Genomic DNA, 23,297 nt, shown 5'->3' with positions numbered 1-23,297 from the left:
GCGATCTCGCTCTGCTCTCCTGTCCCCTGACCTATGTGGGAAGCTCCACACCATGTGGTTTCATGGGGGGGGGGGGCGCTCTTGGGAGAAGAGGTGCTATTGAGGAGGGGGAGTTTTTACCTTCTGCTTATCTCCTTCCTTTGTTAATCTATAGTGAGCATGTATTACCTTTTTAGTCATGAGGAAAAAGAGCCTCCATATTGGGATAAAGTCAAACTAAGTCAATGTGGTACAAAGGAATAGAATGTAGACTGAGAAATCCTCTTGTGAAATTGCAATAAAGTAAGCAACATCCTCCACCAACTGGCTTTTATCAGGAAATACAGACAGTGCAGGCAGTCCTTCCTGCTCCCCAGCTCCCTGCACCGGGAGAGGGCTGAGCGAGGAACACAGTGGGAGCTTCAGGCACCTCTCCAGTAGAGCTCCTAGGAGGTCTCCACGCGGCTCTCTCCCAGGCCCAGGCCAGGCCTGCCCTACGGCTGATAGGGGGCTCGCTCACCGATGGTGTCCATGAGGCCCCGTACTTCTCGGGCAGCGATAGCGTTTTCACTCTCTTGAGCTTTATCCTTCTTAGTTGTTTCCTTCTCCCTGAGGCAGAAGCAAAGGAGAACAATAAACCCCAGCTCCCTCACACCCAGGAAAGCTCTAGCACCTGGAGGAGTCTTTAGAGGGACCATGGGCATTGCCAATAGCCTGGGTACACTGATTTCAGAGTGCCCAAGGGTGTGCCAGTCTCCCAGAAACACTGCCTGAGCAGATGCCAGGGATCCTAGACGAGAGGTTGGGTCCTGCCCTCAGGAAACTTGCAAACCAAGTTTGGGTGGTGAAAACGGAAGACCAGAGGGGCGCGCCCAGCCTGGAAAAGCAAGACCAGTGCTAAGCATTCAGCATGCTCATGTGCTCTTCGAGCAGCTAGTCCTATGAGGCAGCTGGGGTAACCCCACTCTCCAGGATGGGGGAAGGGGCTCAGAGAAGTCACTGTACGAAGCAGGACTGAGACTCCCAGACCAACACATGTGACACCCAGCTCCACGGTGCATGGGGTTTGGGTGTAGGAGGAGAGAGTTGGGATCCCAGGACAAACTATCTCAGCAGGGAGGACCAAGATGGGTGAGCACGACCTTAGATGTGGAATAAAAATCCCTGAAGGCACTGTCCACAGAGCAAACCCTGCAGAAATGCAGCAGTTCTCAGGGATGCCTGCCATTCTTCGGGGCCCCGTGTGTGTAGCACTTAGTGGACCTTTTCCTTTGGACTCCTCACTACAGACCGACCCGTGAGGAAGACTGCAGGGCCCGGGCTGATCCTTCACAAGTGGATCATTCAGTCTTGTCAACCAAATGCCTCTGGATTGAGGCAGTCCCACAGGAGTCCAGGTGCCCTGCCCATGGCAGCTGCTGACAGCTTCTTGGCCACTTGCCCAGGGGCGTTAGGGGCTTGGTTTACACTGGTAGTCATCTATCCCTCCCCTGGGCTCCTCTTCCGTGTACCCAGAGGCCCCACCCTGCGTGAATGAACGCACAAGTTAACTGGCTTTGGCTGGGGAACAAGACACTTCAGAGAGCTGCTGATGCTGAGTTAGTGACCCCGGTCATTTTGAGGGCGGCAGGGCCTGGCAGGATACAACACATCTCTGTTCCTGCCATGGACCATATGAAGTTGTGCTCTGGATCTGCATCTAGGGCAGAGCTGGCCTTCTCTGTCTGTCATAGGAAACCAGCACAGCACATGCCAGAGCCCTTCATGAGAAGTGCCTTTCCAAAAATGCTGTCCTAGGGGTGCCAAGAGCTCCTGCCTGATGCTGTATCCAGTTATCAAGATGATGGGTGGTCCCAGGCTAAACCCTCGGGGAAGGGGACCCTCAGGAGGCACAGGGAGATATTGGTAGACCCTGATCCTGGATGAGAACAGGCCAGGTACGACGGGGCTGGGACCCTTGTGGAAGCCAGAGTCACAGCCAGGCTGCGAGACTGACCTCCTGGGAGGCGGGGGACCATGGACCAGCCCCAGTGTCTATGCCTCTGGATCCCTGCATCAGGGACATGGGCTGGAGAATGCTGACCTCCAGTCTGGGCTTGCATAGCCAGTTGGTTTGCCCTTCTGTAGGTAGTTAAGGGTGCTCAGAAGCCTCAGGGGAGCTTTCTCTGGGAAAAGTCAAAGGTCAGGTCAGAGAGGAGACCTTCACCCAGCATTGGGTCAACCCCTGCTCCAAAGGGGCTGAAAGGGAAAACAAAGGCAGGTAGAGGAGCACTGACGGACTTCCTGTCCCAGAGTCCCAGACCCGAGAGGGTTTATGGCTTGCACAGATCTTCACGAGCGGGAGGGAGACCCAGCTTCTGCTACATTCTCCCAAGCACCTGGCAAGCAAGATGCAACCCCTGCTTTTCTTCCCTTTCCTTTTCCCCTACTTGAGGAGTCTGAGCTCAGAGAACGGAAATGGTATGCTCAAGAACCTCAAGTTCAACTCCTGATCTCGCTGCTTCCACACCATCTGCTCCCATCTCAGGAAATGGCACTCCTGCTGTCCATCTAATCGCTCAGGCCAGAGACCTAAAACTCTTAGGACATCTCTCCTCCCATCTAATCCATCACCTGGTCCATGGGTTCTGCTTCCAAAATATACCTGAAGTGCCCTACTCTCCCTCTCACCGTCCCATCAAGCTTCCATGGATTGCTGTGGCCTCCTTCCTGCCTTCTCTTGCAGCTCCTCAAATTCTGCACACAACACCCTGAAGGCCTTGAAAATGCAAATCAACTGATCATTTTAGTAATGTCCAAAACACTGACTATGGCCTACAAGGCTCATCTCCAGCCCCTCTCCCCAGGCCCACTGACTTCTTCAGCCTTCTGGAGGGGACCAAACCCATCCTATCTCAGAACCTCACCCATTTCCTCTCCCTCACCATCTGGTTTCAGCTGAGGCCCCTCCTTAGAGAGCTTTCCTGACTCCTGTCCCACCCCCCCCATCCTCTGCGCCAGAGCCTTCCCACTTTTGCGGGGACCAGCTTATTTATTTACTGTAGAGGCAGGTGGAATTCCCATACCTAGCACCTGGACCTAGGCACTCAAACAATAATTACTGAGAGGGTAAGGAGAGGAAGGGGAGGAGAAGCAAACAATCATGTAAAGTAGGTGCTATTACCTCCCTTTCAGGGACCTGCTTCCTATCTGGCACTCATCTTATGTGAGCTTTTTTTGAGTTTTTGAAGATTTTGACGCACCCCCGGTATGTGTGTGTGCGCGTGTGTGTGTGTGAGCACGCACGTGCGCGTGGCCTGGAGGGCAGGACCGACCTGTGGAGAACAGGGTTTTCCGTGCTCCAGTCATTGGGTAGGCTGTGCACCCACTTCCGCTGCCGAGAAGTCATCATCTCCCCCTCAGGAATATCCACCTTCTTCATCAAGGGCTTGCTGCCATTCTTCAGGGTCATGGAACGCTCTGAGGCGGACTTCCTGGAGGCCACCAAGGAGTGGACCAGCTTCACCTGAATTCACGGAAGATCTGGGTTGCGGGGGTCAGAGTGCAGACTCCCCAGCACCCTCAGGCTGACTGTGCAGTCATAGGAGGTTAAGTGGGAACCTGCCAGCAGGATGGCACTTTGCAGAGCTTTCAACCCCAGGCAGAGGAGGGTTCTCCACTCCCCATAGCAGTCATCCAGCCACTTTCAGAAAGGCATCTCTTAAGAAATTTTAATGAGGACCAAGATGCTCATCCCAGCATTTTTATAATCACAAGTAATTGGAAAAATGGAACTGTCCACTAACAAGGATTCGGTGAGTAAACATGGTATGTGCCTTCAGTGGAATGCTAGGCATTTATTTAACAAAAGACTTAGAGAGGATTTTGTTTATGACATGGGGCAATGTTTATGATACGATATACCACAAAATATATCAACCAAAAGCAGAAATTAAAAAGTATAGCCAAAATGATACAGTATGATCTCAAAATTTTAAATGCTTAGAAAAACGACCAGGAGAAAATATGTGAAACGTTAAGAATGGTGTGTTGTGTCCAGGGAGCAGGATCCTGTGAGTAATTTGTTTCCTTGGTGTCGTTATCCTGTAATTTCCAAGCCTTCTACAGAGAGCATTGTTTAGGGCTCAAAGGTAGGAATGCAAATCCCTTTTAAATAATCAGTATGAAATTTCAAAGGAAGGGTTTAAGTCTGTGTGTTTAAGATATCGTTTTGTCGGTGCAGTTTTTTTATAGATGGCAAGGCAATCCAACAGCCTATATGGTTGTCAAGAAGGTGTACATGATGGGAAGTCCTAGATCAACAAGCAGGCAGCCAGTAAATAGCAAGAAGCATGTAAATGCCCACTGACATGGAAAAGGTGGGAAGATACTGTTAACAGGGAAAAAGCAGGTTTCAAAACACTAGTGTAGAATCAAATCCAATTTTTAAACAGAAAAATTAGACATGCTTGTATGCATAGGAAGAAGGCCCAGGGCACCCCATGGGTAATTCAGGCTATTTCTGAGTAATTCAAATTTAATTAAAACGTTTAATTAAAATGTTCTAATTTTCAAGAACAGACATTCTAATTTTATATTCCTACCTTTTAAGAACTAAGAATTACTTTTAAAATCAAAGCAATTTTCAAAGCCCTTATTTCATTCAATTCCCAGGCAAGGAAACCTTCAGAGGGAGGGAATTTTGGGGAGGAGCACAGTTTGGGGAGCAGGGGAAAGTTTGGGGAGCAGGGGAAAGTTTGGGGAGCAGGAAAATGGGAACAGAAGGATAGGCCTACCTCAGCCTCAAAGATCTGCTGGTAGACTTTCCCGCTGCGAACCTTGGTCACCTTCCCCACTGAGGACATCTTGGCCGCTGGCTGGACACCCCTGCGGGGAAGCAGCTGTCCAGAAATCATGTCTGGGCTTTGATGTTAAGACCTGGTTGAGAGATCAACTCCTCCGACCGGTCCCAAGAGCAAGTCCTGCAGGCAGCTTGGCAGTGCTGGGACCCACTGGGGCCACTGCCCCTCTGCTCTGGGAGAAAGCCTCTGGCCCCTCTCCAGCTTCAGGGTTTCTATTTTAAATAAAAACAAGGTAGGGGTGAAGAAGCCAAAAGGAAACAAACCTCAGACAAGAACTGAACTCGTGGAGAAGTCTGGCTGTCCCAGTTGGGCAGGACGCAAATCTGAAAGGGACTCTGAAGCAAAGAATAATAAATGACTATTGTGTTTCATTCCCCCAAGCTCTTCTGGGAAAAGTCAGAGCGCCCAAGGTGCCAGCTGGGATTTCAGTCCGGCCTTGAACCCCAAACCTGGTACTGAACACGGTTCCTGGATCCTCACCCCATCCTACCCCTGAATGGATCCAGGGAGGGGAAAGCGGAGGGAAGGAGCAACCTGACTGCAGCCACTCTAATTACCGCCTACTGCCAGCTGAGAAGACCCAGCAGGCTCCTCATGCCCCACCCCCAGCCCCCCAAGGAGCAGGGGCAGACCCTGGACATCGCCTCTGAGCCACGCCGAGTGGAAGGAAGCCCTGAGCCCACGGGCTTGGCCTCACCTCAATCTGCAGAAAGCACAACTCAAGTCAGCCAGGACCTGTTCTGCCTCAACTGCAACAGGACAACTTTGTCTCCAAGGCAACGTGGAGAGGCGGGAGCCCCACTGGCCCCGCCCTCACTTCCTTTCCACCGAGGGAGGAGGGTTGCCCTTAGCCGCGGGAGCGCCGCCCCACGTGGAGTCGTGAAACTCTTATTAGTCAACCCCTGCCTTCCCGGTCAGTTTCTCCTCTGCCCAGGGGACATCTCCGGACTGTCAGGAGGGTCCAGAGAAGCACACTTAATGTGCTGAAAACTAGTGGGAGAAAGGAGGTTTAGCTCTGAGCCGTTAATTATGATCAAGAAAATCCATCCTATCTTCTTTACGTGGTTAAAACCAACCTCTGCTAGGAAGTAGCAGAGGAGCGCTTGACTATAAGAAGCTGAAAACATCTCTAAAAGAGACCACTTCTTTCTTAGTTTAGAAGAGCTCCGAATTCAGGCCTCAAGGCTTGAACAGAGTTATAATAAAAAGGCTAATTTATATGACTCTGAGTTCCATTCACCCGACCCACCACTGCCACATAACCCTCCTAAACACAGCTCTGAGCCACCCACTCTCCTGCCCAGAGGGCCCTCACCCACTGGGCAGCCCCGACCGAAGCCCTGGACGACCAGAGGCCCCACCTCTGCTTCCCACCTGGAGTCTCCCTGCGTCAGCAAACTCCTGGCTCTCCCTGCACGTGCCCTGTGCTGCCCTTCCTCATCCTGCTCCTCTGCTGGGATCCTTCCTTCTGCACACATCCCAACTCTGCCCATACTTCCGGTCCACTACCAGTGACAAGTGCCCCATCCTCTCAGCCTGGCCCCCACCTCACCTTCCTCACCCCCTCACCTCTCCTCTCTCTGAGCGTCTTGTATGTGGGTTGCTGTCAAGTACAGTTCAGAGCACCTGTTGGAGGTGTTTCCTGAAGGGTAGATAGATAATGCCTTACTAAGTTTCATTCAACCTTGATTGCCCTTAGCAGGGGACTGTTCTCAGGAAGCCAGGCCCCTGCTGCTCCTCCGGTCTTCACTACATCCCCCAAGGGGAGGGACACCCTGCCGGCACCAGGGGTGGGCACTGCAGGGAAATCCCTTGGGCCAGGTGAACCAATGGGCTGCCTGCCCTTGGGTCTGAATGGCTGAGTCAGGGGCAGATGTGTGTGCACCCTGCGACTTCCCCCTCTGCCCCTATAGCAGTCACTGCTAATCAATCACAGGGTTTTCACCTGGGTGTCTAACTGGCAATGACATATGCACTAGATGGCTTAGAAGAGTCTGCGGAACTGATGGATTCTTAGTGGATCCTTCTTGAATGGAAGTCAGACGTGTCATGTAAATGAGGAAGTGAAGTAACACCACCCTACGCCCTGGTCACCCATTACCCTGTCAGAGTTGCTGCCTCCAGAGTCCCCTTCCTGAGAGGATAAAGAAAGACTGCTATGCAGGGAATGTCCTGGGGGATTTCTTGGGGAGGTGAAGCCTTTGGCATGGCCTTGGGCCCAGCCAGGGGTGCAGAGACCCCAGTGGGGGTCAACCAGGCTCCTGAGACACCCCATCCTTCTCTATCCACTGTTCCGCCTGGCTGGGTGCCTGGACAAACATCGCGAGCCCAGAGCACAGGACCCTGTGAGGCTGGGGTAGTGTGAAGGCAGCTGGGACGTGGCCTCTGGCTGCAGCGGGGAGAAGCCTCTTCTCTGAGGGCCTCTGAGAAAGTCACTGCCCGTTTGGGCCTCTGGCTCCTCATCTGAGAAAAGGAGAGTGTCAGTGCTGTGGTGCAGGCCTCACAGAATGGTGATGATGTCCCAGGGAGGAATGTGCGGGAGCTTCGTGCCCCATTCTGCCTGGAGGTGTGAGGGGAAAACAGTGATGATAGAAATGTGACATGACGTCCTCAGGAGACCCGTGAAGTACATGGAATTCTCCTCACACTTTCCAGATGAGGAAACAGGCTCAGGGAGGCCAGGCCACAGGCCCAAGGCCACACACTGGGTGAGTGTTCGAGCTGGGACTGTTCTGGAATCAGAGCACGCTGGAGGACAGAGTAGCATTAGTACTGACTTGGGTCTATGTCCAGGTTCTGAGGTTACGGGTTCTGGGGGGGAAATGGGGTGAGCGGGTTTGGCCTCAATGACCCTTCCTGGATCCTGGCAGGTGCAGCCTTCCACGTTTGCCATCCTGGAGATAATAACCCAGGTTGCCCAGAAGAGGCAGCAGTAGCGTCAGGTGAGTGTGCCTGTGGGGGCGGGGCTCTAGGGTCAGAGGAGAGGGGCTTCTCCCTCCCAGCTGGAGGCCTCCCTACTAAGAGAGCAAGGGTCTTCCTCCTGCAGCCCTGCCTCCTGTCGCCATAGTGTCTGCTAGCCTCCCTTAGGAGTGAGCAGGAGGAGGGCCTGGAGAGCTGGGTGCAGGTTAGATTGGGGGTGGGGTGGGGCCCAGGACCCATGATTTGCCAAAAGCCGGCCCTGAGAGGTAATTAGAAGGAGTCTGGTGTTTCGTGAGGGTGGAGGGTGAGGGGAGGGAGGATTGAGGGGAGGCTGCTCCACATGGGAACCCTGGGGTGGGCCGGGCCGGAAGGCTGAGGGTGAGGAGTTTTCAGGGAAGGGCATGGCGGGCACCTGAGAGGGCCGCAGCACCACTCCCAGCCTGATGGCACAGGGTGTTGTCCTCTTCCTTGGCACGTTCTTCACTGACCTGGTAAGGCTGGACACTGTGATGGGGGATTGTGTGGAGGCGAGTAAGCCTGGGGGCAGGACAGCGGGGACTTGGGTCCTGAGACTTGGTAGAGGACAGCCCCCCATACTGAGCCCTGAGCTCTCAGCACGTGGCAACCTCCTCTCAGGAGAGCCTCTCGGCAGCGCCTGTGACCTAGGGGGTCGCACCCATCTTAGGGATGAATGAAGAAGGCTTCGCATAAGACACCCCTCTGGGCTGGCTCCCCAGGCTGGTGAAGTGGCAGAGCTGCTTGAATGCAAAGCTGCGGGAGGTTTTGTCACAGCTGGACTCAACCTCTTCCTCAGGCGGTGCCCACAGAGGGGAGGGGTGTCAGGTTCCTGCAAGTCAGGCAGCACGTAAGTGGCTGGGGCCTCAGTCTCCCTGTCTGTTGTCACAGAGGATGGGGCTAGCGGTCCCTGAGTCTCTTGACTCCTGAGTGAGACAAGGCTCACTCAGGAGCCTTGAGTCTGGCCTACGTACCAGTCCTGTTTTGTGTGTGCCTGCCCCCTCAAGGTGGTAGTGCAACATGAGAAGAGGTAAAGATGGGGGCCAGTTATGGGGTTGGGGGCTCTTTCTGGTGGACTTTGGCTATTTGCCTCCCAGGGGAATCAGATCAAGCTCCACAACGGAATAAGGTGACCAGCTGTGACACTCACTGCCAGGGAGGGAAGGGAAGTGGAGATCAGAGACTTCCCCGGCAAGACACTCCTTGCTCCTTCCCCTCCGTCTTACATTTATTGGGAGACTGATAACAGAGAAGTGGGAAACCCATTAAATTGTGGGTGGGGACTGGCAACAAGGACAACTTCCAGGAGGAAGTGCTACTTGCACCCCATCTGAGAACAGTTAGGACCTGGATGGAATTGGAGGGATGTAGCGTTCGCATGTGTGCAAAGCCCCAGGACCGGCTCCTGCCTCACTCCTCATTCCCCATAAGGCTCTACAGCATCCCCCTCCCAGGCCCATCTGCAGGCTGTCCTTCCCTCTGGCTCCAGGTAAGGCTGGGCAGGAGTTGGGTGAGGGCAGATTCTCCCTGGTAGCTGGCTCCAGAGAGCATATGGCCATGGCTCCCTTATCAGCCCCAGACCTTACTGCATGGCTACCCCTGAAGTCCCCAGACTTGAGCTGTTGGGCAGGCACAGGGTGGGAAACCTGAGGTGAGACTCAAGCCTGAGGCTCACAGGTTGCTGCTCTGTCTTGCAGCTACAACCTGTCCTGCCACCTGGAGCCCCAGTATAACCAGCCAGCAGGACACTCGAGTCCAAGAATTGGCCATCATCGAGTTTAGGGGTGAGTGAGTGTCGAGGCTGGCAATGGCTGAATCCTCAGGGCTCAGTAAAGCTTTGGGAAAAGTGTAGTATTGGGGAGTCAGATCCCAGCTCAACCAGATCAATCCTGTGCTGGGACAATCTAGCCCAGCTTTCTGGGACTTGGTTTCTTCCTCTGTGAAATGGGTGATGCTAAATGATCACTCACATTGCAGGGACAAATGGGGTACTGTTGACTGACCGAGCACTCAGCACATTCTCTGGAGCACAGAGTGCAGCAGGGGGGCAGGGTGACCCTGGGGGAGGCCCCCCAAGGTAATCCCTCTCTTCTATCCAGCCACCAGGCCCTCAACACAGCACTCAGATCACACTCCTAAGGCTAGGGGGCTTTCACACTCCTAAGACCAGTCAAAAGCGACCTCTTGTTCAGCAGTGGGGGCATAACTGGGGCACTCGGGGTACATTGGGTCAGCTCCTCCTGCTCTGAGGTGAAGAACATTGTGAGCCTTTTCCTGGGGTTTCCATGAAGGCCAGAAGAGGAGATGACACCGTCCCATCTCCCTGACTGCTCTTTCCCAAAGTCTATTAACTTATTGGGGTCGGGGGGGGGGCAATATTTATCTTTTGAAAATAGTAAATGCTACATTTGAATATTATTATATTAAAGTCCTTTTTTCTTTCACAGCCTGAGAGTTGAGGTCTGGTTCTTTCACTTCCTATGCTAATTTAAATGAGATGCAGACTCTCACACTCCTCCTTGAACTAAGATATCGCTTATTGTATGTGGGAGAAGGAAGGGAGAAGGGCCAGCCTCCTCCTTGATTATGAAGCCTGTCAAGTCTTCCTTCCTCAGAGGACACGTTCGTTTCATTATCAGGAAATGGGCGAGGAGCAGAGCTAGCCCCTCAGAACTCCTGGATTTAGAGCTAGAAGGTAGTTTCACAGGCATAGCAACAACCACTGAAATGTGGTTGTCTTTAAAAATAGGACAGCGGCTGCCTTTCTACAGACTTGAAGGAAGAGGGAACAATATTCTCCTTCTCTTGTTGAGGTTTCTTTTGGCCAAATATTAGGAACTTGTAGTTTTCCGATTCAATCTCTGGAATTGCATCAGCACTAAGTAGGAAAACAATGAAGGAGACTCAGCATTGCATGTGGAAGGGACAAGGCCAGAGGAAGATAATTTGTAAATGGACTCAGGGCAGGCAGGATTTCCCATCCTTAGTCCCCCAGTAGGGGCCCATGGTCACCCTTCACCTAGATTTGAATCCTTCTGGGATCCTTGTCCAGGACCTCTGAATTCCTTTTCCTGCTTGTTTCACATCCAGAGGAAAGCTGTGTGACGCACCTTTTAAGACGACAGCTGGGCCTCTTTCCACAAACACTTACCTATGAAGCACGCTACCTATGAACCAAGATTTCCAGCATCCCTGCACTTCCTTATACAATTCTTTTTATGACAGAAATTTCCTAGAGGACCCCAGCCTGTCAGGGACATCGTGGCCACTCCTCCTGGCTGGGACCTGATGAATCATGGATGAGTTCTGCTTTGCCAGGATAAGAGTCCGTATACTTGGCATAGAAAGACTTCCCCCCCCCCCACTCTCCCTTGCTAGCCAACGTGACTTCTTTGGCCATCTTCTAATAGGTCTAGAAGCAAATAGGGCTGGCTGATGGGTGCAGACCTTGAGGAGAATCAGCAGTAATTTGCAAGAAAACTACCTCAGGGGAGACCATTACGGCTCCTTTCTTCATGGAGCTGAACATAGTGAGAGGAGGGCAGACATTAATCAGGTCACCACAAAGTGTAACATTGCAAATAGCAATAACTAATATATTTATTGAGAGTTTAGGATTTATCAGGCACTAGCTTAGGAGTGTTTGTATGTGTTAACTTATTCTATCCTTAAAATCATTTGGGGTGTTGCACGTATTACCCCTCTTTATATGTAAGGAAAAGGAAGCACAGAAAGGCAAAGTAATTTGGCCAATGTCGCACAGCTAGGAAGTGGTGTGGGGCTCCCAACACTCTGAGTCCCAGTTTTCTGTTTCTAAAGCAGAAGGACAAGCCTAGTTGTGGAGATTAAGTTAAAAGGAATCAGCCTGGCGAGCACACCTAGCGACAGAACTGGATTTACGCAGGTACTCACTAATCGTTGCTGAGCTCCAATGGCTCTAGAGGTGGACGAGGATTTCCCGTGTGCTGCGGGTGGGTCCTCCTGGCACTCACACAGGCTTCATGAGTGACTGAATGGTCAGACTTTGTACAGGTCCTGGCCATCAGAGACCTTATGCTCAGGTGTGAAGAATTCGGGTAAGTCCTGAGCCCTCTGCACAAAGAGGAATGTCCAGGCTCCCCAGCCTGGCATCTGGGGCTCCGTGGGTGGCCCACCAGCCCCCAACACCCTGCATAGCAGACACCAGAAGACTTACCCTCCTCAAACATGCCTGGACCTGTCCTGCCACTATCCCTCTGCTCTTTTTGTCCACCCCCTGGAATGCCTGCACACCCTGTCTGCCTCCTCAGACAGGCAGTTTTCTCAGGGGATCCCCCCTTGCCAGAGAGAATCGGTACATCTTCTCTGTGACCACGCCCAGGTCATTTCCGATCCGTCCATCATCCCAGTGGCCATGGCAGGAAGAGCTCAGCATGTGCCCGGTCGCCCTACCAGACTGGAGGCTGGATCATGGACTCCTTTCCCATCACCATGAGGCCTGGAGAGCAGGAAGCAATGAGGACCCTGTTGAATTAAGGCCGTACTTTTTTCCACAGAAAAATTGCATCAGGTGGTTAAACTCTCCTGATATAGAAATTTTACCACCTTCTTCAGGGACACAAAGTTCTGCCCTGTGATCAAATTATGTGCTTCTCAACATGGAACCCTCCAAGGCTGCCTCCTAACCATGGAGAGTAGAAATCATGATTGAGCAGTTTGTTCAACAGAGATTCTCTTTAGTTCTTGATCTTTACCAAGGGAGTGAATTAGACGCGAGGTCATCGTTCAGCCCAGGTGCCGTCCCAAGTGGCTGGTGCTGTGCGCCATCTACACGGACAGTGGCTGTGCGTCCCATGACATTGCAGGGACAGCGGCTGGGTAGCCTGGGCCTCCTCGTAGGGGCAGTCGTCCTGGGATGGACTTGGAGCGGTGTGGGAGGTCAGTGTCAGCTCTCCGGGCAGGGCAGCAGAATCTGGATAAACTCCTGGGAGCCATGTCCTGATTTCGATTTTCTGAGCATGACCAGTCTGGGGTTGTTAATCAGAGTCTGCAGCAGGAGCCACCTCGTCCTGGACCTAGCTGAGATGCGGGGACCTAGGACAGAATCAGAGCAGGCAGATTGGGGGGAGAGGGCAGCTGTCTCTGTCATTCTCGGACACTGTAAGAAAAACTGCTTGGGAGGGACGAGGTGTGGCGTAAAAGTGGGAGAGGGTGGCGGGAGGGATGTGAGTTTTCCCAGAGCTGGGAATCTGCCGCGTTGGGAGCAGTGATGAACAGTCCAGACCAGTACTGACAGGACATGGCTAACAGGGCTTCCCAGCAGAAGGCAGGGCACCGTGATAAGGGTGGGTGTAGACAGATAGAGGCTTGAGGGGCCGGAGTGGTGGCCGTGGGAGCTGTGGTACACACAACTGAGTGCCACCTTGGAGGGCATCTGGCCTGAAGCCTGGGATACGGGTGGGGTCTCCAAAAAAATGGGGAATGGAAGACAAAGCAAAAGCAGAGCTCATTTCTGGGAACAAGGGATGAGCCTGGATAGAAGGACAAGGACATAAGGTTTCAGGGGACCCGTCACCAGGCTGACCGGGGGCTAAGCCTCCTGATCGCCTGGGTAGATTTCCCAAGGCATGGAGTGTGGAGGAGGGAGAGCAGGGAGGGGAAACCTGGGACATCTCGGGGATCCCAGAGAAGCCTTCGGGTTCTTGTTTCCTGGGTCCAACCCCAGGGTGGGTGCAAACAGGAGGCTTACCTGATGGCTGACTGATGTGCCCGTATTGGATGGCCTGCTGCAGCCTCCGCTCCCTGTGGCCCGTGATCAGGAGGTGACAAAAGCTGACGAGCACGGGGTTCGTATGATAATGGTCCACATAGAGCATGCCAATCCATGCACGGAACCCTGACATCCAGAGGGCAAGTTAGGCCACGCAGCATGTCCATCCCAGGACGGCCCCAGCCTGTGCTTTTTATGACATAACTATAGCGTCCCTTTGTTCCTAAACTGTGCCCATGTCTCTGCTGAGAATCTAGAAAATTAGGTATAAAGAGCTGAAAGGGTTCCTAGAGATCACATTCTAATCTGTCCACTTTATGGGGAACCAGAAGCTTAACGGAGCTGGGAGCCACTGTGGGCAATACAGAGAAGCCATTAGTTGTATAATGAGTGGATGAGTGAATGAATGGGCACGGGCCAGAAACAGAACAAAAACGAATTTGGCTTTACAAAAATGGCTTTGATTTGGAGTATTTCAACTGAACAGACTGTTTTCTTAACTAAGTTTGCAACTAATACCCAGTATTTCTGAGATGTGTCCGTTTTCAAACTTTGCAGAGCTGTGCATTCATAAATTATCTTCTAACTGTTCAGACAGAATTCCACAACCTCTTACTGCCCGCCATTATACCTCAGAGGTCTGTCAAATACACAGGTATTTAGTAGCCTGAATGTCCTCTGACCATTGGGCTGAATGTTTATTTATTTGTGTTTCCTACTCAGTTTTATAGCTTCCCCAGGAAGATAAGCTCTAAGCATAAGTGAAGAGCGAACTCGAGGCCTCTCTGGTACCCGACCTCCAGGCAGCTTCTGCAAAGGTAGCAAGTCCAGCCCTCCCCAGATGCGTGGCCACCGTGGCTGGCCACTTACCCATGTCCGCTCTCTCATAACCCCTCTGCATGATGGTCCTGTCAATGCGGGCGATCAGCCACGTGCCCAGAATGCAGCTGAAGACCAGCCGGGAGAGGCAGGCGCCCAGGCCCAGCAGCACGTTATAGAAGAACAGAAAGTAGTTGAAGTTGTGGAACACTTTCCTGCAAAAGGAAGCAGGCAGAGGGGGAGCACCCTTTCAGTGTGAGAACATGGCCGGGCCTCCAAGGCCCCCAGACCTATGGTCCAATCCTCCATCTCCCGGCTCCTGGCCGTGTGAGTCACGCTGTAAGTGGGAGCTGGCTGTCCCCACCTCACAGCACTGGCATAAGGACTGGCTCTGATGGAGTGCAGAGGGCTCTGAGCACAGCACAGGGCAAATGTTAGTGGCAACTTAATGTTTGATGGGATCTTTGGGTTCTGAGGTTTCTTGTATAAGAAATCTCACGTGGCCACAGCTGGTTTTGTGGTTGGAACAGAGGTTGTGACTTTCCCAATGTCTATTCGAAGAGACCTGCCCCGGCTGGAACGGCTCCAGGTTGTCCAGATGAAATTACCCAAATGACCACTTGACCAGGTGGTTTCTTGTTGCCTGTGGGATAACGCTCAAACTTTGCATATTGAATTTCTGGGCCGTCTTTGAGAGGGGCCTTTCTGGCATTGTTACTTTGTGCCTCCTCCATTAAGGCCACTGCATGGCCATCATATTAGATTCTCATTGCTCTTCCGACATGCCCTGCTCTTCCATGGCTTTCTGCCTGCATCTGGGCAGTGGGGGCTGTCCTCTGAGAGCCAGGCCCTCTCCTCACCTCTACCTGTAGGAATCCCACCACCATGCCAGCCTCAGCTCAAACGTCCCACCTACAGTGGAATTAACCACTCCCGCCTCTCCTCTACCACCCTGCCTCTCCTCCATTACTTGCATTTCTGTCCTTTTGCGCCCCCTGGAGTTTACTGTCCCTGGATCTGTGTCTGTCAGCTCCAGTGGACCATTGGCTTCTCACAGGCCGGTCCTATGGAGATATCTCTTTATCCTCAGTGCCCATGTTGTTTCCTCTATGAGTGAGTGCTTTGAATAAATGACTTACGAAGGAGTACCACTACAGGCCAGGCACTACTGTACTAAGTTCTTATGTGAACACATTTCATTCTCAGGACACTTCTTCGAGGTATGCACAATTATTTGTAAAATAAGGAAACTGAGGTTCATGGATATTTAGTAAAGTCACATAGCTCCTGAGGCGTGGAGCCAGAATTTGGATCCAAGCAGTTTGGCTCCCGAGCCCACTCCTGAACCACCCCCTCAGAGAGCATAGCGTCTGCCCAGGGACCTGCCAGTGATGAAGAGGGAGGAATGAGAGACTGCTGAGACCAAAGTCCTACACTCGCCATTCTCTTCTTTGCCCTCACCTGTTGTTGAGTGCCAAGGGCTTCTGCTTATCAGCTGTGTCCATCTTTGGTTGCAGGAAGAAAGTGGTGGCGATCCATACCTGCAGGATCATGATTCCCAGGACGATGGATATGGTGAGGCTGAAACACAGGGCGAGACCATCCTGAGGTGGCCTTGTCCACTCTCCCCCAGCCCTTCTCAAATGCCCAGCGAGAAAGAGGAGTGAGATGCTGATGGCTTGCCAGACTAACAGCAGCATGAGCTCTGTGCTTTATGCCCACAGAACATTCGCACACTCCCATTGTGCAGATGAGAAAACTGAGGCCCCAAAGGGGAGATGATTTTCTCAAAGCCACATGGTCAGATTTTCTGGTTCCAGACAGAATTCCAGGATTTAATTATGTCCTTTTGTCCAGGGAGGGCAACTGGGATGAGTGGTTTAATAGCATGGGAATCAAAGAAAGGAATGGGGTTTTTAGAAGAGCTCATGAAGGCCATGCAAGAGTGGACAGAGCAGGCTCTTCCCTAGATTCAGGTGAGTATGGAAGGCCAGAGCTCGGAGCAGGGAAGTCCCCAGGGAGCACTACGGAGTGGCACGGTCCAGTAGTGGTTAAATGAGGCTTCGGTTTCAGATTGCCCAGCTCCCAATCCTACCTCTTCCCCCTCCTTGGACAAACTAGCCTCTCTGTGCCCCTGTTTCCTCATCTGAAAAAGAGGGAGCTGATATTAAGTCCCTACCTCAGAGGGTCCTTAAGAAAAAAGACACATGATGAATTCTCAATAATGTCAGCATTCACTTTTATCTTTCATATGGGTTAACTGAGGCTCAAACAAGCAATTTACCCGAGTCACAAAGCTGATCTGAAACCTAAGCTCAGATTCCCTCTCCTTCCACTATACTGTGCTGTCTCTCACTTCACCTCCCCAACCTCAATCTTCCCAGCTATAAAATGGACATATGTGTATCCCCCACAGACACAACTGTGAGGACCCCACTGAACAGTGAGAGTGAAAATATTTGGTAAACTGTAAGGCTCCTATCACAATGAGTTGCTATTTTGGGCCTATGCTTGGGTCAGAGCTAAGAGCCGACATCCAGGGGTTGGTGAGAGCCAAGTGGGAAAGGGGAATTTTGAAAAGCAGCTGCAAGGGCCCACTGCTCCCAGGCCCTGGGCGATGCCACGCAGCCCCCCTCCCAGCACTTACATCCCGATGCCCAGTCCTTGGAGCACCTCCAGGCCCCGGTTGTGGGTGATGGGCAACACCAGGCCGTACATGAACATCACGCCACCCAGGCTCTGCACCACGTGGATGATGAGGTAGCCTGGGGGCCGAGGGGGCCGAGGGGGCTGGGGTCACGCCAGGGCCCTGGTGACCCACTCCCACGTCTCTGCCTGCAGTCCACGCCTTACGCTGTTTCTTCTGCCTGGCATGCCCTCCCTTTTCTTCCTGCTGGCCTCCTGCTCTCCCTGACAGGTGCAGTTCAAATTCAACTGCACTAGAATGCATTCACACCCTGCCCGGGGTGAGGACAGTCACTTCCTGCTCTGAGTCACCACCGCCCTTAGAATACACACCCTATGGGCTCGGGACCAGTGGTGACGATGCCCTTCACGTGTGGGATTCTCCCCCTTCCCGAACGAAGGTCCCTTGAGAGCAGGAGCTAGGGCTGCCTCGGCCTCCCTTCTCTTCCCTACCCACACAGGTGCCCAGGAAATGTGTGTTGGATTGAATGGGTCGTGTGATGGCACTTACCCCACAGTATGTAGGCTATTTGCCAGCCAGAGTACCTTGCAATGGCCACCTGAGATTTAGAAAGAAACAGGGGTCTCAGAGGGGAGGAAAACCTGATTGCCTCTGACACATGTATCCATCATTCCTGTCTCATGTGAGACTCACCAACCCACGGAGGCAAGAGTCCTGATTACCCTCATTTTACAGATGAGGACACCAACTGAGGGCCGCATGGGGACTGTCCTGAGTCACCCAGCAGCAGAGGAGAGGACTCTGGACTCCAAGTCCACGGCTCTCCTCCCCCAGGACGCCGCCGCTGTTCACTGTCCGAGGCACAGGAGAGCAGGTTTGGGAAATCACTTAGTCTCAGAGCAGAGAGAGGCATCTATAGACTTACCACACTCTCGGATGAGGAAGGATTATGGAACTTCAGAGGGAGAAAGTGTTTATTTCCTGCCCACAACCTCTTCATGTGCTTTCTAGAGAAAAGGTGAGAAATAGTAATATTCATAACAACCACAGCTCCTCATACACTTAGTGCTCAATAAAAAGAAGGCCTGTGAAGGGGATGGCAAGCAGCTCAGCGCCCTCTCCTGACCACAGCTCATAGGACGGTCTGATTAGCCTTAAATTTAAAATATTTTGTAAAAATAATATATAGTTGTCTAGTCCTAATGGTGACTAAATGTGATATCTGAAGCTGTGTATGTGGCTTTTATTTCTTCATTTTTCTCTATTTTCTTTTTTTTTCTACAATGAATATGAATTACTTACGTAGTAATACCTTAAAACAGATACAAACAGAAAACCATTTTTAATGATAGCCCCAGCTTATAACAACATAAAGGGGAAAGAAAAAGGGGCTATGACCCCTCACAATGCCAGCACCCCAAGAAATCCAGTTGGTTTTTTTTCTTAGTAACAATAGATGTGGTCGTCCCTGGACCTTGTATACACACTTCTGGTTCCAGTCTGGGCACTGCTGGCACTGCTCGGGCATTCTTAGAAAATTCTGCCAGATGCTTTGCTGGCTGAAAACACACCAATGACTCCCAGTGCCCTCTTACCTATAACAAGCCAGAATGTGGAATAGATAGCTCACACACGTGAGGGAGGCAGGCAAAATGGTTACCATCCAGACTCCTGAAACAGAAAAAGCGATAGAAGAGGCCTCAGAAGATAAACTGGAATCGATATTTTCAAAATGCAGAAACTCAGATCAGAAAGGTCTGGAGGAGAAAAATATTCTTCCTTTAACACATTTCTTATGTAAATAAAATGTTGCTTATATTTCTTTTTCATGTTAGCCACACATAGCCTTGATATACTTTATTTCCTGCATAATCCTCTCTTTCAGTATTAATACTTTCAATCCTGTGAGTAACAAGGAAGAGAAAAATTATGGAGTATACACATCATAGGTATCTTCCTTCCTTGTAAAACATCATTAATAGTTGCATTTGTAATTGTCACTTTTTGTGGGGTGGCGACCCACCCGAGTTAAACAGCCACCTACGCAAGGATAGCTTTACCTTTGGTGACATTCATCAGCTCTTTCACCTGCAGGATGATTGGAGTCAGGGTGCCTGTCTGGTTCGTGGAGGTGATGTAGCTCTCCAAGTTGCTTTCAAACACATCCAGCTCGTTTCTCACGTACAGGAACATGCAGAACTCAATGACAATGAACTGGGGACACAGAGCAAATGTTTCAAGGTCTTACCTGAGTCCACCTCAGTATGGGAATAACACATGTTTCTCTTTGCTTTTGAGGTAAAAATCCTTTGAATATCAAAATTCATCTAAAATAGACTCTGGACACTGGCTCTACTGACATGAATGGGACTGTGACTACAAACTTTGGAGACATGAGTCACCTCAAACTCTATTCTTCACACAACAGCATATAAAACTAGGCCTCACAAGGGAATGCAGGAACGCTTCAAACTTAATTAAATCAGAGTGACATGAATGCCTAACTTTGAATAAGTTGTCCCTTGGGGACAACTTCAGCCATATCTCTCACTGCTCCCCTTCTTGCATTTTGGTGACGATCAAACCAGAGAAGGTACAGTTTCTTGTACACTTATCATGCTTACTCACCCCTACCACCTTGTCATCATGCCATCATTCCCCTCCCCCATCCTCATGCCACTGCTTCCAGAATTCCTGCTGCCATTTTACTTCACCAACTGAATTCTGTTAATCTCTGAATGTGGAGCTCAAAAGCTATCATCTTCAGGCAGCTTCTCAAGCTAGAATAATTCACTAAACTTCCAGAGCACTTTTACCTTCCCCTTTTCTCTTTTTTAGATGGTAGGTACTTCACACCATATGTCATCTCCCTCTCTTAGAATATGGCCTCTCCCAGGCTAAGACTCTCTTGAATCAGTTCTCTTTGTTCCAGGTCTTAGCATAGTGCGTGGCATACAGTCAATAATCAATAAAGATGTAAGAAACACAGTAACTCCAAGTGAATTATTCACTGTTTCAGGGACTCTAGTTGTCCATTAAAATCCATTCTCCATTTCTTTGGGCACAAAGCTGGGCTACAATTCCAACCCTCCCTTGAGTTAGAAGTGGCCACAGGACAAGGTTCTTGCCCATGGAAGAAGCGTGGAAGGAATGTGCGCTTCTTCCACATGGGCCCTTGAAAACCTTCCATATGTACTTCTCTATGCACTTCCCCCTTCTGCTGACTGGGTACAGATTGTGAGGGTTCTCAGGGATGATGAAGGACAGGATAGAAAAATCTGGGTTACTGAATAATACAGAGTGGACTGCTGCCTCCCAAACCTGGACACCCACTCAACATTGTTCTGTGGGCAAGACTACACGTGGTGCTAAGTCACTAAAATGTAGGGGCTTATGTGGCACTTCAGCATAACCTAACCAGGACATTCACTGAAAACAGTCACAGGACTAACTCACACGGGTGTTGTCCTAGTACATATAAAATGAGCAGAAGACAGTTTGGCCTTGCCATTTTTACCCCTCCATTTTGCTCCAGACAGTTTACCTCAGATAACTCTGACCACATGAAATGCTTTGATTCTGTGCTTAATAAAATATATATTGAATACTGACTGAAGTCTGAATTATGCCAACATTTAAAATTTTTGTGTTGAGAAAGCAGACTCAAATAAAAGCAATGAAATAAGACATTTTAAGTTCTGATCTGTTTTTGAACTTATAGTACAGCAAGCTTATACACTGTGATTTTTAATTCACTGAAATTATTTGTTAAAATCGATGAGTTTATATTTAAATGACAGGATTTTTGTTCACCACACAATTTGCTGACTATACATTCTGCTACTGCAAGTTTAAGTATTCCTATCAAGTCAACATTCCTGGGTCAAATTTTGTGTATCAAAATGTTTTCAAATATATTTTTCTCCCCTCAATTTTTAGTCAATGATAAATTTTACCATGTGCAGGTTTAACCATTATCAGTTTGATTTTGTGTGGAATTTTTTAATTAAAGACTTAATTTTTTTTAGAGAAGTTTTAGACTCACAACCAAACTGAGAGGAAAGTGCAGAGATAGCCTATGTTTCTAACTGTCCCCACACGTGCACAGCATCCCACATTAGTAACATCCCTCACGGAAATGTCATTATCACCCGAAGCGCATAGTTACATCAGGGTTCATTCTTGGTCTTGTACATTCTTTGGATTTGAACAAATGTCTAATGAAACATATCTACTATCACACAAAGTATTTTCAGTGCCCTAAAAATCTTCTGTGTTCCATCTATTCATCCCTCCCTTCCCCTTAACACCTGGCAACCACTGATCTTTTACTGCCTCCATAATTTTGCCCTCGTCAAAATGTCATACAGTTGGAATCATTTAGTATGTCACCTTTTCAGATTGGCATCTTTCAGTTTAAATATGCATATGTTTCCTCCATGTCTTTTCATGGCTTGATAGTTCATTTCTTTTTAACACAGAATTGTATTCCATTGTCTGGATGTACCACAGATTATTTATCCATTCAACTACTGAAGGACTCATGTTTGCTTTTACATTTTGGCAATTATGTATAAAGCTGCTATAAATATCCATGTGCAGGTTTTTGTGTGGACATACATTTCACTGCATTTGGGTAAATACCAAGAAGGGTGTTTGCTGGATCATATGGTAAGAGTATGTTTAGTTTTTTAAGAACCCAGAACTGTCTTTCCAAAGTGGCTGCACCATTTTGTATTTCTACCAGCCAATGAATGAGAATTCCTATTGCTCCACATGCTCACCAGCATTTGGTGGTATAAGTATTCTGAATTTGGCCAAATAGGTGTGTAGCAGTATCTGTTTTTTTAAAATTTGCATTTCCTTGATGATATATACTGTGGAGAATCTTTTAATGTGCTTGTTTGCCATCTTATTTGGTGAGGCCATCTTATTTGGTGAGGTGTCTATTAAAGTCTTTTGTCCATTTTTCAATCAGATTGTTTGTTTTCTTATTATTGAAATTTTAAGAGTTCTTTGTACATTTTGGATAACAGTCTTTATCAAATGTGTCTTTTACAAGTATTGTCTACCAATGTGTCGCTGGTCTTTTCATTCTCTTAAAAATGTCTTTTGCAGGGCAGAAATTTTTTATTTTAATGAAGTCCAGCTTATTCTTATTGATTCTTTCTTTCATGGACTGTGTCTTTGGTGCTGTATCTAAAAAGTCATCACCAAAGCCAAGGTCATCCAGACTTTTCCTATGTTATCTTCTAAGAGTTTTATAGTTTTGCATTTGACATTTAGGTCGGTGATCCATTTTAAGTTAACATTTATGAAGGGTGTGAGGTCTGTGTCTAGATTCATTTATTTGCATGTGTATGTACCGTTGTAGCAGCACCAATGGTTGAAAAGAAAATCTTTTCTTTCTGTTCTACTGTCTTTGCTCCTTTGTCAAAGATAAGTTGGTCTATTTCTTGGCTCTCTATTCTGTTTCATGGATTCATTTGTCTATTCTTTTGCCAATACCTCCCCATCTTGATTAATGTAGCTTTATAGTAAGTCTTGAAATTGAGTCGTATCAGTCCTCCAACTTCCTTCTTCTCTTTTAATAGCTATTATGAGTTTTTTGCCTCACCACATAAAGTTTAGAACCAGTTTGTCAATATCCACACAATAACTTTCTGGGATTACATTGACTCCCAAAAAGAGCAACCCAAATATAAATCGATCAAGTTGAGAAGAATTGTTATCTTGACAGTATTGAGTCTTCCTATCCATAAATATGGAATATATCACCATTTATTTAGTTCTTTGATTTCTTCCAACAGAGTTTTATAGTTTTCCTCATACAGCTCTTATACATATTTTGTTAGATTTATACCTAAGAATTTTTTTGAGGGTGCTAATGTAAATGGCATTGTTTTTTATTTCAAATTCCACTTGTTCATTCCTGATATATAGAAAAGCAGCTGACTTCTGTATATTAACCTTGTACCCTGTAACCTTGTTATAATTGCTTATTAGTTCCAGGAGTTGGTTTTGCTTTTTTTTGGTTTGTTTTTTTGTTTTTTTGTTATTTTTTTGTCAATTATTTTGGATTTTCTACATGTACAATCATGTCATCTATGAACAAAAACATTTTTATTTCTGTCTACCCAATCAGTACACCTTTTATTTCCTTTTCTTATCTAATTAATTATCTAGGATTTCCAGTAAATGTCGAAAAGGAGTGGCTCAAAGGGGACATCCTTGTCTTCTTCCTGATCTTGGTGGGAAAGCTTCTAATTTCTCACCATAAAGTATGATGTTAGCTACAGAGTTTTTGTGGATATTCTTTATCAAATTT

General features: G+C 49.1%; 2 protein-coding genes across 7 annotated transcripts in view; both read right to left on the bottom strand.

Moving 5' to 3' along the window:
• CCDC180 (coiled-coil domain containing 180) overlaps positions 1 to 5,593 on the bottom strand; it is a 50,870-nt gene extending 45,277 nt beyond the window's left edge. For 2 of the 5 annotated variants that reach the window (XM_081067370.1, XM_081067374.1), the window contains exons 1-4: positions 5,518 to 5,567; positions 4,755 to 5,032; positions 3,294 to 3,484; positions 500 to 588 (exon numbers count right to left, since the gene is read on the bottom strand). In XM_081067370.1, the coding sequence (XP_080923496.1) occupies positions 500 to 588; positions 3,294 to 3,484; positions 4,755 to 4,874 (400 nt within the window). In that variant the 5' untranslated portion in view covers positions 4,875 to 5,032; positions 5,518 to 5,567. Of the gene's footprint in view, positions 1 to 499; positions 589 to 3,293; positions 3,485 to 4,754; positions 5,033 to 5,517 lie in introns of those variants that run through there. The other 3 variants (XM_081067369.1, XM_081067371.1, XM_081067372.1) reach the window with 3 other exon arrangements.
• Positions 5,594 to 11,323: 5,730 nt separating this feature from the next.
• The window catches only part of LOC308505335 (stimulated by retinoic acid gene 6 protein-like), a 47,229-nt gene continuing 35,255 nt past the window's right edge, over positions 11,324 to 23,297 (bottom strand). For both annotated transcript variants that reach the window (XM_081067376.1, XM_081067375.1), the window contains 9 exons: positions 19,030 to 19,183; positions 18,565 to 18,640; positions 17,895 to 17,976; positions 17,519 to 17,567; positions 16,970 to 17,087; positions 15,784 to 15,903; positions 14,374 to 14,537; positions 13,483 to 13,629; positions 11,324 to 12,827 (listed from right to left, as the gene is read on the bottom strand). In XM_081067376.1, the coding sequence (XP_080923502.1) occupies positions 12,679 to 12,827; positions 13,483 to 13,629; positions 14,374 to 14,537; positions 15,784 to 15,903; positions 16,970 to 17,087; positions 17,519 to 17,567; positions 17,895 to 17,976; positions 18,565 to 18,640; positions 19,030 to 19,183 (1,059 nt within the window). In that variant the 3' untranslated portion in view covers positions 11,324 to 12,678. The remainder of the gene's footprint in view (positions 12,828 to 13,482; positions 13,630 to 14,373; positions 14,538 to 15,783; positions 15,904 to 16,969; positions 17,088 to 17,518; positions 17,568 to 17,894; positions 17,977 to 18,564; positions 18,641 to 19,029; positions 19,184 to 23,297) is intronic.

The sequence above is a fragment of the Rhinolophus hipposideros genome (assembly GCF_964194185.1).
Source record: "Rhinolophus hipposideros genome assembly, chromosome: 11".
Classification (NCBI taxonomy): domain Eukaryota; kingdom Metazoa; phylum Chordata; class Mammalia; order Chiroptera; family Rhinolophidae; genus Rhinolophus; species Rhinolophus hipposideros.
The sequence above is the reverse complement of the archived record's forward strand: the minus strand, read 5'-3'. Positions and strand labels throughout refer to the sequence as shown.